Below are 15,109 nucleotides of genomic sequence, written 5' to 3'. Positions count from 1 at the left end.
ATTTAATATTGTTTTATCATCTTGATACTTACTGACTTTTTACATTTTATGAGGACTGATTTTGACTAGTGATATGTTTCATAAGCTCCCTACAGAAAATGAATACTTCTTCTCTTTGAGTTCCTGTTGGAGATCTCAGCTGTAAAATGTTGGTTTGTTCTCCGATTGGGATTGAGGCCCTAAACGACACCCCCCCACACACACTCCCCCAAATAAAAAAAAAGAAAGTAATCTGTAGACAAGTGAATGTAAACACACTAAAATTCTTCTATTTCAGAGCATTTCTATTGGTCAATTCATCATGAAATTACAATTTAAAGAACAACTAGAAGATTCACATCATGCCAAAAAGTAGGAAATGACAAAAATAGAGATACTAGAAATAGGGATAATACATCACATAGCTCTAATTACATAAAAAAGGTAAATAAAAAGTAAATACTTTTTTTTTCGTTAGTTAATATTTTTAAATCTACACAATTGGGGGGAATTGGTGGGGGTCACCCACCATTCTCAAAAAATGAGGGTTAATCTTGCTAAGAGACTGGAAAGCGCTTGACAAATAAGGCTTGAAAAAATAAAAGCACACATGCTTCATTTTCCAACCAACTGTCCAGAGGAGAAGGAGAGCATTTGGGGCATTTGAAGGACCTGTAGAGGAGGCATTCAGTGCACTCCCTATTCATACACAAATGTCTCACAGTGTCACAGGCTGCCCTCTCCATGACTGTCTGACCCCTGCGTGCCACCAGTTGCACTAGTTTGTACGCCAATCCCACCACTCAGTCAGAGCTGTTATCCCAAAAACACCTCCAGTTGACTAGCTTCTTCTGGATTAGGAAAAAGAATGAAGACCTCTGATGCTCCACACTACAAAACACACACACCATTATATTAAAAACGTGATGCTTTGAGTGTACTTAAAGTTAAAGTTAACACAGTTCTGTCTTTGGGTACGTTTCACTTTTTGGGTACTTTTGCTTTTGGCTGTGATGATGCAGTTTATTTCATTCATGCAGAAATGATAACCTCAGCAGAAATTTCATTCATTTCATTCAAGGCTCCTGTCACAATTTCCCTTCTAATTTCTGTCCCATTGTGTCCTTGTGACTGTTCTGGGGAATTGAAAACTTCCTCCGTAATCAGGGCTGGGCGGTGCAGGTTAGCGAGTTCAGCTCCCTCCTCAATGGCTTGATTAATGATAGCCACCATGCAGAGACGGCAGGACAAAAGCAGAGGCTGGAGGGGTGTGTTACTGGACAATTAGCAGCAAATCCTCCCATCACGAAGTTAAAGTCAAGCAGAAAGTTGAACGGATGCACGTGCACATGCCACACAAAAGAGCAAGGGCTGGAGTGGATAATTAGGCACTGAGAGCTGTCCCCAGCATCTGCTGCCCCACCAAAAAACTCGCTTACAGAGTTCAGAGCTGTAGACACCAGAGCATCGTGGGTGGCAAAGGCTGCCCAAGAGAGCAATACATATGCAGATGGACAGATGCTGAAATTCTGTGATGACAAATAAAGAGAATTTCCATGAGAAGAATATATGCTCATCTAGACTATGAGGAAGAAAAGGCCTACCCATCCCATGAAAGGTTGGGTGTAATCAAAAATACCCTTCTACTTTCAGATTTATTCCTGAGCGATGTTCCACATCCATTTCAGAGGCATCATTCAATATGTCTGAAAGCAAACGCAATAAGCCAGCCTCCTAAAATATGGGCAGACTTTTCATTTCTGCTCGCCGAGTTTAATTGGCAGAGCTGAAATCAAACGGCAGGCACAGTGAATAGGTCTGAATACGTGTCATGTCCTCTGTGTGAGTGTGTGCATTGGGGGCAGGTAATAGAACGACAGTGTGTGAGATTACTGCTCCTATGCATACACACACAGGTCAAGAAATTGCCCACATTTTATATCTGTGTATGTGTGTGCAGGTGAGAGAGAGTGAACATTACATATGACAGTTCAATTAGCCAATCTTGCCTTACCCGTGGCACCTGATCCTGCTCTGAGACAAGCCGCCCCACCCACCGATAGACTTTGTGGTTTTTAATCAGGAGGGCCTGCATGGTGGCTGAAATGAGAGAAATAAACAGCAGTAATTTATAACCATAATTTGCACTCACTCCACCTCCTCAGTAAATACATCCTGCTATGCTGATCGAGGCCAAGCTGCTTTAAGACAAGGAATAAACACTGAAGACAGAATTCCAAAAACAAGTTGTATAATACTGTATAATAGAAATAAAAAGGATTCAGCCTGCACACAATCATCTTCTCTTATACATGCTCCAATGGCCTGTCTATGCACATTAGCAGATTATGATAAACAGTGTTTTTTAAACAAATGCAATTTGCATGTATCGTATATCTTTAGGCGTTCTGATTATATGTTTGCTTTTACACCATAAAAGTGCCATTCATAAATTACAGCATCTCCCCTTCCATCATGCCTTCATTAACATATCCTGCAAGCTAACGTCACACACTTTTGAGAATCTGTGCTCGTCTGGCCTAAAGTTGTCGTTAAAAATGCAATATTTACTTTGTAGATCCTTGGCAATTTTCGGAGTGCCTCTCAGTCTAAATGGTGCTGTCAGGTGTATTTAAATGATCTGGCTGCTGGTGATCTATGGTGCTGAAGTCAAGGGCAAGGGGAGAATAAAGGTCTCCCAGCCAAGACATCTCGCAGTCATCCAAAAGCGAAATTCTCCTGGGCTAGTTTGGAACAATGTCCATGCTTGTGACCTTATATTTCTCAAAGTCAGCGAATACATACATGCATTTCTCTGTCAACCATCCAGCAAGCGTTTAAAAAGTGCCCTGTGCTGAAAACAGTGCAAAGCAATCACTTCAGGCAGGTCCACCAGGTCCAGAATGAGGTTCTCAAGTCCGCATAGGAAATAGGAAAGGTGTATTCTAATGCTGAATGCATCGCAAAAGCCATTTGTTAGTGGCCTTATGAGAGCTATGTGGAGCTGCGCCCTGCCACCTTCTAAAGCAGAACCTTATTTAAGAAATGGACCGCACCAGCCAGGAGAAGCAGAACTCCTGGAGCTAATGGAGGAATTAGTAATCCGTTAATTGAGCGTTCAGTCACAAGGTTCTGACAAGTTGGAACGTGGAAGCCGTGCGTGGCATGTTTATTTGCTGCCCACAGCCGAACATGAAATTTCATTCACTAATTAGAACAACCTCTAGAACAACTCAACTCAATACACACACACACACGCATGCCGGGTCTCAGTGCTCTCAGAACGGCACTATGTCTTTTTTGCCTTCTCTTTGCCGTGCTGGTGTGTCAGTGTGAGGGTGCAACAATGCAGTGACAATGCAACATTATGGAAACAAATAGTTCCATTAAGCACACGGTGAGGCACATTGGGACCAGGCATGTCACGTTAGCAATGGAGGAGGCCTCTACTTTGATTAAGATGGATGATTTATTGCGACAACAACACAACGAGTTCAGCCCATGCTAGAGGTGCAAACTGGGAAGGTCATATCATTCCCCCATATATGCAAATGGAAGACTACAGGAGGGCTAAGCTAGAACATAATCTCCAACCGTGTGAAACTGAAGTGTTTCTCAAATGTTTACTTTTGATAATCCCTACCTACTTATTTATCCTGTATGACAAATAATTACGTTTAAATGACTTTTCATGCACAAACTATCCAATTCACAAACATCTACAAAGTCTCCTTAGTATTCCATGTGACAAGTAGGCACACAGCTCATGATCTTCAAATGACCAGGGAAACTGCAATAACAAACAGGGTGCAGCCGCTTAAACAAATGCAGCCTGTAATTTCCTTTTCAAGTGGAGTTAACAGATGTCACTTGGTGGCTTTCTTGTGAATAGGGCTTCAGGTCCATCAGGCAGATAAGCGATTACTGTTTGGACGGCTCTCAATTATCTCTCGGCTGGTTGACCTGGAGAAGACACAGAGGAGGAGGAGACAGGGCGGGGAACACACAGAATACGAGCCACCGTCCGCCTGCCAAAAAAGCCTCCCTTCAGTGGCAAAAGCCATTTGTTAAGCTGGTTAACCTCTGAATGTGCTAATTAGAATGAGGACAAGGCATCCACTGCAACTAGGCTAATTAAAACCCTTCAACACTATTAGGGAGCACATCTGGTGGCTTTTTTTTCTTTTTTCAGGCACAAAAAGTCGTTTTTGCAAGCCATCAAGAAAAGATCTCCTGAGATTAATAATCTTAATGAAATGTTACTGATCAATCTTGTTTAATGGCTTTTAGGCTCTGACACTGCCAACAGTTTGTAGTTGCTCTATGCAATGATAAACCCATTTATGTCCATATCAATTTTTTTAATTTCCTTTGGTCTGCATGCTCTCTGAGTTTGCCTGAGCACAAATGTAACAGATTCACAAATGTAATCTAATCATATGCCAAAAAAGGTAGTTTTGTCAGTTAATTTGTCATATTTAATCTGCCTTTAGGTCAAGAAAACAAAAACAAAAGACAGTCTGACTTTTATTATGAATAAAACACTGAACCAAATGATTCATTAAAATTAATCAAGAGGTCACACATAATTAATATATGCTTTGAGAATAATTGCATTAACAACACAGTATTTATGGGTCTAATGTTCCACCACTATAGTCCGGAAGTCACAAGTTCAAATCCCAGATCTTACCGGTTTGCCATCAGTGGCCAGAATAAGAAAGAGCATAACTGGTTTTGCTCTCTCCTCACTGGCAAAACAAGAAAGAGGCAGTGGCTGGATTCACATGTATCAGAGGAGACATGTGTTAAGTCCTTACCCTCCTAGTGTCAGGAGCATTGCTAGTGCTAGGGGGAGTTATGAACAGGTGGGTTAATTTGCAGCACCAAATTGGGAGAAATCTTAAAAAACAAACTTATATAACAATACAGTATTTAAGTGCAACCACCTGACACATTTTAATCATTTCATAGTTAATTCAGTAGTATGAAGAGTGACGTTTAAGATTCAATGAACTTCACATGAAATCAAAATTGAGAAGAGGTATTTTTATATGTTCATTCAAAATATAACTGCATCATTTTGTCAATTTAGACTAATGGGAAAAAAGTTATTTTTACTTTTCATACTAAATGTGCCATTTTTCTTAGCATTACTGCACTATTTTTTTATCACATTGAATTTCAGTACATGACTGAGTTTTTGTTTGTGTTTTTATAAAACTTTGAGTATTGGTGATGAACACTAATTAGATATCAGCATTAGGGTTATGAGATCTCTCACAATCATACTTTGCTTCATCCACACACATGTTGTGCAAAGTACACATCCAACGTTTCCTGTTCTTTTCCAAATTAATTAACTCTTTTCTCTTGTTTGAGGAGGGACCCATTCTTTTATCCATTCACTAACCATTTGTTCATCAGAATTCACAAATACAAGGTCTTAAAGGTTTTCTGAATTAGGCTTAAGTCAGAAAGCACATCATCAAAATATTTCCTTAGCAAACTAATACGATATAGAGGACTCTGGATGTGTGTGAGGAAGCCCTTTAGAGCTGTTAGTCTTAGTGCATCACCATAATGATGCAAGGGCCCATTGAAAAGCCTCAATGGGTCTTGTGTTCATGTTGAAGTGTATCTCTGGCTCAATGGGTTAGTATCAAAGGCTGGAGTGTGATCACTCATTATAATTTGACATTCAAGCAGATACTGTTTACACACCAGTCAAATCACAGAAAGGTCCATGTGTGCACACACACACACACACACACACACACACACACACACACACACACACACAATTAAAGATACTGTGGATTACCCTATAACAGATAGACCACTAAATGAGATACTAAGAAAAAGATAGAGCTTCTTAAACAAAAAAAGTGAATTATCTTTCACAATCATAAATGTTCACTGTTCACTTTATTATTTATGTGTGAAAAGATTTATTAATGTTCAGACTGACCAAAAAAATATGTCTGATGTTGTGTGCCCATAGAGATTCTTTGAAATCTAAATGCATGTAAATCAATCTTGGCCTATCTTCACATGCCTTTCCCCTTGTGTAAACACCCAAAGCTGAACAGGTGCCTGTAACCATTTGTTTTGAACAACATGGTCTGCTACCTAGAAATAACCCTCTTCATGTTTTCAATGTGGCAAAGTGTTGGACCAAGATGGACAATTAACCTCGTAGAGATATTCCTAGCCCTTAACTGGGCCAAACTCCAGAAAGGTCCAGGAAATAAGCCAGTAATGCTCCAAAAATGAGTCTGTGTCTGAACCCTCTCTGTAGTAAACTTGAGTTGACCTCCAGTTTCTGATAAAAACCTGCATCCCCCCAGCACCTGCAGATAAGACACCTGTTCTCTGACCTCAAATGAGACAGAAACAGAGGAGTAAAACCACAGAGAAATTGTACAGGGGTAAAAGTATGGGTACTGTGTCAAAACCTTACTTAGTCAGTCAAAAGTGAAAGTATGGAGCCAACACACTGGACTGCAGTTCAAAAAGTATCTACGTTTAAACCCACTCACATACTGTAAATGTAAAAAGCTAATTATAACATATAAATTAGGTTTAATTTGTTTGATTATGTGAATAATAGCTGGTATTGATTATTACACAACAACAAATTAAAATAAATGTGATATGAATCTTATAGAACATTTTATTAATGACTTTTCATACTTATTATATAATCAGGAACTTTGTCAATTGACAAAATCAAACATTTTGATTACATTAGCGGTCTAAATGACAAAGACAAAGCAAGTAACAAGTATTCTGAGTAAAACAAATACTCAATTTCAATAATAATCTGGTAAAATAGAAATCTCTAGTAGAGCACAAATAATACTTAAGTACAGTAACAATGTACAAATATTTATATATTTCCATTCTTGGTCAGTTAAGATGAAGCACTACAACCATCACTCACACTCCCACCTCCACACACACACACACGCACAGCTGCCACTAACTCACCAGCTCCTCACACCACGGTACTAAAACTGCCACGAATATCAGTCAAGCTCAGCCTGTCCTTGAACTGCTGTTATGCATGGACAACACACTGTTGAAGGATTATCAAGCAAAGCAAGGTTACATATATCTACAATGTAAAGTTAGCTTCAAAGGCCCATAATAGCCTGTGTGTGTCATCCAGATGTTTTCCAACAAACCGGACTTGGAAACCTATTTTTCACCATTTCAGTCTTAAAACAATAAACATCTTCCTAATTAAAGTTTTAAAAGTGCAAATTTTGAGACACTGTACGTTCAGTGAAACGATTCTTATCAAATATCCATCATTGCATCATTGTGAGCACTATTCTGCACAATTTACAAGCTTCTGCAACGCACTGATGGCTCTTGGTAAGATGTTTCATTGGGGAACAGTTCCACCCGTCCATCCTAATAAATAAAACAAGCAGCACAGACACTTCCTGGTGTTCTGACACTGGTGGTGTTCGTGTTTAATCAACATGAAGGCCTTGTCAGCACACTATTTTAGTGAAATTAAAGAGGTTTACGGTAAGAAGACTCTGGGAGTGTGTCTCTGTGTGAATGATGAGCGATGGAGCAGAGAAAGAGAGAGAGCGAGAGAGTGAGAAAAAGAGAGAGACAGACCTTTGGCTGATTATTTGAAGAGCAAGAGCATGCAGATGGGCCAAGCAGAGGCCTACACACCCCCCCCCCCCTGTTTGCCCATTGACATGATAATGGGTACAAATTGATGAAGACATTTCACTCACTCTCTGACAACTGCGTGACACAATACACAAACACCCCACCACCCACAAGCACACATTAATCACAGGCCTGCTCCTCCTCTGTCCACTGCTACTGCATTCATCAGCTAATTCCCTCTGCCAGCGACATCCCTCTCTGTCTCTCAGAGACGCCGCGTAATCTCATCAGCTCGTGCACTTAATCAGCTTTAATGAAGTCTTGATCTGCCAATTAGACCCTATCAAACTACCTATTCACTCACCTGACATAAATATCCACTCCTCTTAACACAGCACAATTTCTTAAGCGGTGCACACATGCTACCTCACTTTTTTTCTTTTCTTTTTTTTAAGTCCTGTTCTTTTAAATACCCAATATAAATGAATAAATAACCAAATCTGTCATTCAATAAATGCAAAAGGTGCTTTCTTGGTTGTTACAATGTCACTAACTGGAATCTCAAAAGGAAAAAAAAGCATGAGGAGAACACTGAGAAAATTAGCTACAGGTCAGTGGTTAGCCTAGGTTAGTCAACACACCTTCGAATAAAGCAATACAAGAGCAATACAAAAGGTTGTGTGAAAATTAATTAGATGAATGAATATGGACCTGTATTGACCCATTGGACAATAAAAAAAGCATTGATTATCCTGAAAATACTTATGCTTAAAACACTTTCCCCTAATTACTCTGTGAAATATATAGAGGTGCTCTCTACCGGCCGTGTTTATATAAAGATAAAGTGCTCACCTTTGGAGATGGAATGACTGGAAAGCTGTAACAAATCAATGAGATCAATGTAATCAGCTAACAGCTGAACACCACTGCCAATCTCTAGTAGATGTTTCACAGTCTTTGTGTTTTAGTTGCTCCCCTGGGCTCTATCGGATAGCAGTATGAAGAATGTGCTTAATTAGATTACATAATAAGTATAGTGCACCTGGCACGTTTCAGTTCACTGCACGGTCTGCCCAAGTATGCATTACAGTTAAGGATTACCAAGTAAGGAAAAGGGGGGAAATAGCCAGCCATGAGTATATATTTAGGGATGCAAGCACTCTTGCTATCAAAGTCAGCATTGTGTCTGGCTTTCCATCAGATAGATTAGCACGCACAATCATATCACGTTCCAAAGTCAATGTTCAGTACTACCAATATACTTACCTGTCATTTCAAGGTTACACATTCCTGATGATTTAGAACACATTTCCAGAAGAGTGACATGAGAACCTGTTCCCCACAGTTTGTGTGATGCGATTTCATTACAGTTCATTTGTTCATCACAGCTTCTTTTGTGAGGCCTATGGAGAATTTTTTTTTTCCCACTGCACCAATTACAAATGGGTGATTTAGGAGGACCTGGCAACTCCGCACAATCAAGGCACTCAACACTGACCCATAATGCCTAGCTAATTAAATCACTCACTAATTGATTCATCACCCAATCTATATGCGGCACGGACGGCTTATGGACTCAAATCGATTCATCGCTTTAAAGGAAGAACAATAAACTAACAGCAGCGAATGAAAATTCACACATGTACGTGCAAAACGGTTGTGTAGCATGTTGTGGATTTCTCAGCTAGGAAATGCAATGATGAGTTTATAAAAGAAACAAAATGATGTGTTGATTTGGCAGAGCAGAGCTAAATGATTCAAGGTCTCGAATGGTGTGTATTAACTACATTAAATAAACCATAATAAACCATGATTGATAGTGGGCATGCAGGGGACGGAGCGGCCTGTTGGAGAGGGCATGACTGGTGAAAATCTTAATCAAAGAGTAATTCATTGCACTTTTTGACTGCAGAATGTGGTGTGTGTGTGTGTGTGTGTGCATGTGCAGTGTGTAGCAAGGTTTATGGCCTCTCCATGTGTGTAGATTTGAGGTTGCTAGCGCGATTGATTAGGACATGGAGTGAGGTACGACATCACTTTGGTCCTGCTGACCTTTGCAGCAGTAAATCTGCAGGCCAACCCAATTTTGAGTAATTGCTCCAGGCTTGCTGACTAGAGCAGGGTGGGGCCTTAGTCTAATTAGGGAAGTCTGATACCTTCAAATAAACAATAAAATTGCAGCACAATCAACCGAGTTTCACTTTAATGAACTAGATCTGCATGATAAATGATTTGTAAGCATTAATGTTTAGATACGTTTATAAACTGTATCAGGGAGGGACAGATCTAAAATCAATTTCTGTCACGGTAACTGAGGAGCAAAGCCTTTTCTGAACATTTGCAGGCCCTGAGAGACATTTTGCTTGGATGGTCGCCTCCCCTCCTAATCATACTATTTTGCACGGGAATAATTATAAATCGGAAGAAAACAACTACAATTACAATAACAACTAGCTAAGATACATAAGCAACATCAAAGATTAAGGAATACAAACTGAGGATTAGCAGTAGGAGTAACAAGCATTAGGAGTAACAAGTCATTTTTAAAGTAATAAGAGAGCTAAAAAACAAACAACAGGTAAGTGAGTGTACGACCTGTCCAGAAACTAAATAAAAATTTGGTATCCAGTAAAATGTCAGTTCTTGAAAAAATGGGCAATATGGGTATTTGAATCTGAGCTGCTCTGACAACAGGGCCTAATTGTAATGACTAGACCAACTGGGTCAGAACATCTCCAAAATATCAGGCAGGACTTGTGGGGTTTTTTTCTGGTATGCAGTTGTCAGTACCTACCAAAATTCGCCAACTGGTAAACCAAGCTCATTGATGCTATCACTGTAAATTAGTAGTGCTAATTAGTAGGAGTACTATATTTATTGTAGGTAAGTCAACCTTTAAACAAATAAATAGCTTAACTGGCTTTCTGCTTTCACCAAAGTAGCCAACATCTTCATAACATCTGCTAAAATTATTGCAAGACTGGGATTTGAGATTTCATGATTCTAGAGTCAATAATACAATCAGATAATGATTATTTATTACTTCAGGGATGCCTGAAACACCGTAGAAATGCTTTAATAAATGATCAGCATTGGGAATTTAGATTTAGATTTGACCAACATTGCAAATGTATAAATATTTGATGAAGAGTGTATTATAAGGTATGTTATTATATAGCATACTGTGTATTGTTCTACTGTGTTTTTCAGATTTCTGTATTTATTACTTTTATCAGTAATAAATAACCCAACAGTAATATATTATCTCTCTGTAATAGAAATCCTGCTAGATGTAGTCTTCTACATTTCTACATGTTTAGGTATTGGCAAAGGCAAGTTTGCTTTCAATTATCTGATAACTGATTTCATAAAAATTAATCTAAAGATATAACCAAAATATTTCCTCCTTCATTCTTTCTCCTCCAATCACAATTAGTTACCAGTGGACACCTAAAGGCTGTCTGAAAAATGTAATCCTTAAAAGTATTAATCCTAAACAAAGTAAATAATAATAATTGACTGTCATTTATCTAATCAGATCACTTAATCAAGGTTATATGTAGTTCAGTTCCGACACTGGAGACGGGTTACCTACTGCACACAGTCTCCTGTCCTCTGTAAGGCAGAAAGCAGAAGATCTGCATCGCCCTCTAGTGGTAGAATAGAAGCATTTCAATGGGATTTAATTGGCTGAAATGAGTGGCCGTATCTGCTTACATACTTAAAAGAAGGCGCCAGTCACGTAACTGCGAAACGATGGACTACTTAAACAGGGTATCTTTTCATCCTTTTAACCACTATACGTTTTTATTTTATACACAGCAGCTCTTATACTCATACTATATTCACTAAAACAAAGGTTTTAATATTAAGTCATTCTGTTCTTTCTAAAACAAATCACATATAGCTAATTTTTTATATATTTTTATAGCTATATATATACATATACACACACACACACACAAGCGGCACATGCATATGTCAACAATAACCCCTTTGTAATTATTATTTTGGATTTGATGTTTAAAATTCACATTTAGCCTATTCTGTCAGTTAAGGTGGTATGTTGCCACTGCTACTAGTGACATTAACCTCCATCTGCCTGTTTGAATCTTTCAATGCATTAGCTCTTACCAGTCTCATTCTCCTACTACTAAGTGTGCTATTTTGCTTTTATACAATGGTTCAAAAAATACATAAAAGAATCCCTGAATTTCATACTGAATAAATATTTCCAACATGACGGAACAGTTCATCAGCAGTATCAATATCAAATAATAATGTACAATCAGTGCACATGGTATTTTTACATTAAGGAAAAAAAAATGTTGGGCTCTCCTTATTCATAAAGATGGAAGCCTGGTCTTGACTGGCGTGAATTACTGCATGCGGCAAATATGGCTGCAGAGTGGACAGACCATAGTTGTTGGCGGAGTGATACAGTTTTACTGTGGAAAAAGCCATACTGTTATCATTAACATCAGCGAAGTTAAAACACTTCCTAACCAATCAGACTGTGAGGTCGGAACTCACTGTTCCAACTCTGACCTGTCCAGGCCTGGACTCCACCTCTAGGCGTCCTTACCAAGATGTTAGCAGCAGATCCTTTAACACGTCCTGTCCAGACAGGCGATCTATCATTAATTTGATATTTAGAATCTCAAAAGTGATTAAATGAATACATTAAAAATATGTTTTTAAACACCACAAAAAGATAATTAAGCTCAATTTCCAGTAGATTCCAGAGATATTTTAACTGTTTGCCCATGACTAAATCTTTGCTTATATGTTGAAAAGCATAGGAGAGAAGCAAACAATGTCCCCCATCTGTTATAATGTCCATTGAGCTTTGTTTTGCTTATTAGCATCATGTACACATAATTATTATACACAAGAGTAACTTGCAACTATGAACTTTAGTTTTTGCATTCTGAGGCATAGCTTAGCTAGTAGCATAGAACAAATGTGAGTGAGACATTGAGAATTAATATTTCCAATTTTATTTGATATTTCAGAAAGATACAAAAACTTGATACATGCTCCTTAAGGATTAATCTCAATTAAAACCACTTGATACTTTACATATGCTCCTTACTGTCAGTTTGAGTTTCAGAAACAGGTCTGTTCATTAGCCAAGTTAATATTCTTCAAACTCCTCATCTTCCTCAAAAGAATCAATTCCCACTTCTTCATAATCCTTCTCCAGAGCTGCCATGTCCTCTCTGGCCTCTGAGAACTCTCCCTCCTCCATGCCCTCTCCCACATACCAGTGCACAAAGGCTCTTTTGGCATACATCAGGTCAAACTTGTGATCCAGACGAGCCCAGGCCTCAGCAATGGCTGTGGTGTTGCTCAGCATGCACACGGCTCTCTGCACCTTGGCCAGGTCTCCTCCAGGAACCACAGTGGGGGGCTGGTAGTTGATACCCACTTTGAAACCAGTGGGACACCAGTCCACAAACTGGATGCTCCTTTTGGTCTTAATGGCAGCAATCGCTACATTGACATCTTTGGGCACTACGTCTCCACGGTACAGGAGACAGCAGGCCATGTATTTACCATGACGAGGGTCACACTTCACCATCTGGTTGCAGGGCTCAAAGCAGGCATTGGTGATGTCAGCAACTGAGATCTGTTCATGGTAGGCCTTTTCAGCAGAGATCACAGGTGCATAGGTGGCCAGAGGAAAGTGGATGCGAGGGTAGGGAACCAGGTTGGTCTGAAACTCTGTCAGATCCACATTCAGAGCTCCATCGAATCTGAGAGAGGCAGTGATGGAGGAGACTATCTGGCTGATGAGCCTGTTGAGATTGGTGTAAGATGGGCGCTCAATATCCAGATTCCTTCGACAGATGTCATAGATGGCTTCATTGTCCACCATGAAGGCACAGTCTGAGTGCTCCAGGGTGGTGTGGGTGGTCAAGATGGAGTTGTAGGGCTCCACCACTGCTGTGGATACCTGAGGAGCTGGATAGATGGCAAACTCGAGCTTGGACTTCTTGCCGTAGTCAACAGAGAGGCGCTCCATTAAGAGGGAGGTGAAGCCAGAGCCAGTTCCTCCACCAAAACTGTGGAACACCAGGAAGCCTTGTAGACCAGTACACTGATCAGTCTGTGGAGAGCAAAGGTCAACAGGTAAAATCACACAGCTATTAAGGAACCATTGCTAGTACTAATTATTAGAGTCTAGTAACCATTACTAGATTATTTTTCATTTTTATAAGAAAATAATTCGTATTAGAATATCAGTATTTTTAGATTACTAAAGTCTATCAAGAGATAATAGCACTGTATCATAGATCAAAGCTTTCATACCAGTTTGCGAACACGGTCTAAGACTGAATCGATGATTTCCTTTCCAATGGTGTAGTGCCCACGAGCATAGTTATTGGCAGCATCCTCTTTACCTGAGATCAGCTGTTCAGGGTGGAAGAGCTGTCGATATGGCCCTGTGCGAACCTCATCTGGAAAATGAAAAAAACAACCCCAAAACATTAGATTGTAGCCATCTTATCTGATAATGGCTGATAATTGGAACACTGTATATATATTGCTACACACTTTCCTGCGGAATTACAACATTGCCCATGTCCAAACAACTGATTCAGCTCATTAGCTGATAAGCCGGATCAAGTAGCTTAGGGTAAGGAAAAGTTGGACCTCTGCAAGGAAGGGGGTCGGAAATAACAGGATAAAGAAATACCAATCTAAGAAGTTAAGAAACATGCCCAACACAGCTCCACTCACCAATGACTGACGGCTCCAGGTCTACAAAGACGGCTCGTGGCACATATTTGCCAGAACCAGTCTCACTGAAGAAGGTAGTGAAGGAGTCATCATGGCCGCCCACAGGGGTGCAACTAGGCATTTGGCCATCAGGCTGAATACCATGCTCCAGACAGTACAGCTCCCAGCAGGTGTTGCCCATCTGAACACCCGCCTGACCCACATGGATAGAAATACACTCACGCTACAGGGAGATTAAAAGAAAGAATATGGATGGTTAACTTGAAAGACTTGTATTACAGTAGTTGTTCAACTGCAGGTGAACACTGTAGAAGTTCAGCTCAGACGTACTATAGAAGGTGAGCAGGAAGACATGGAGACTTTTTTAGTAAACCATATACCATATCGACAAAGTCCTACAACACTGAAACAGACAGGTTTGGATAAAGCCAAAAAACACCACAAACAGCACAGTGACTAGTGACCACAGTGAAGAAATGTAAGGGTAGAAACATCTTGCAGTAAGATATTGGTTTAATAATTCATGTTTTATAATCAATACATCATTTCAGTGATGTGCAGTGTAGATCAACCAAACATTGCCCTGTGCTTCAGGCAGGGGCTCAAAGTCAGTGTCTCTGGGACATCTAAGCTGGAAATAGCATGCCCTATTTACACCCCCAGGAGCTACTAAACTCTGAGCTCATACCACTATTGGACATTTTAGTAATGCACACCAGCATCAGGGGACTATTTATACCAGCTA

The 15,109-nt window shown here is 39.7% G+C and overlaps 1 protein-coding gene across 1 annotated transcript; it reads right to left on the bottom strand.

The window, feature by feature from the left end:
• Positions 1-12,708: 12,708 nt before the first annotated feature.
• On the bottom strand, positions 12,709-14,581 carry LOC140560580 (tubulin alpha-4A chain-like). Its single transcript, XM_072685073.1, has 3 exons — positions 14,365-14,581; positions 13,933-14,081; positions 12,709-13,729 (listed from the first exon to the last, which is right to left on the bottom strand). Exons 1-3 carry the CDS (start codon positions 14,543-14,545, stop codon positions 12,755-12,757), a joined length of 1,305 nt encoding a protein of 434 aa, XP_072541174.1. The 5' UTR covers positions 14,546-14,581; the 3' UTR covers positions 12,709-12,754.
• Between the last annotated feature and the right edge of the window lie 528 nt (positions 14,582-15,109).

This window comes from Salminus brasiliensis, chromosome 8, assembly GCF_030463535.1.
Source record: "Salminus brasiliensis chromosome 8, fSalBra1.hap2, whole genome shotgun sequence".
Lineage (NCBI taxonomy): Eukaryota > Metazoa > Chordata > Actinopteri > Characiformes > Bryconidae > Salminus > Salminus brasiliensis.
The sequence above is the reverse complement of the archived record's forward strand: the minus strand, read 5'-3'. Positions and strand labels throughout refer to the sequence as shown.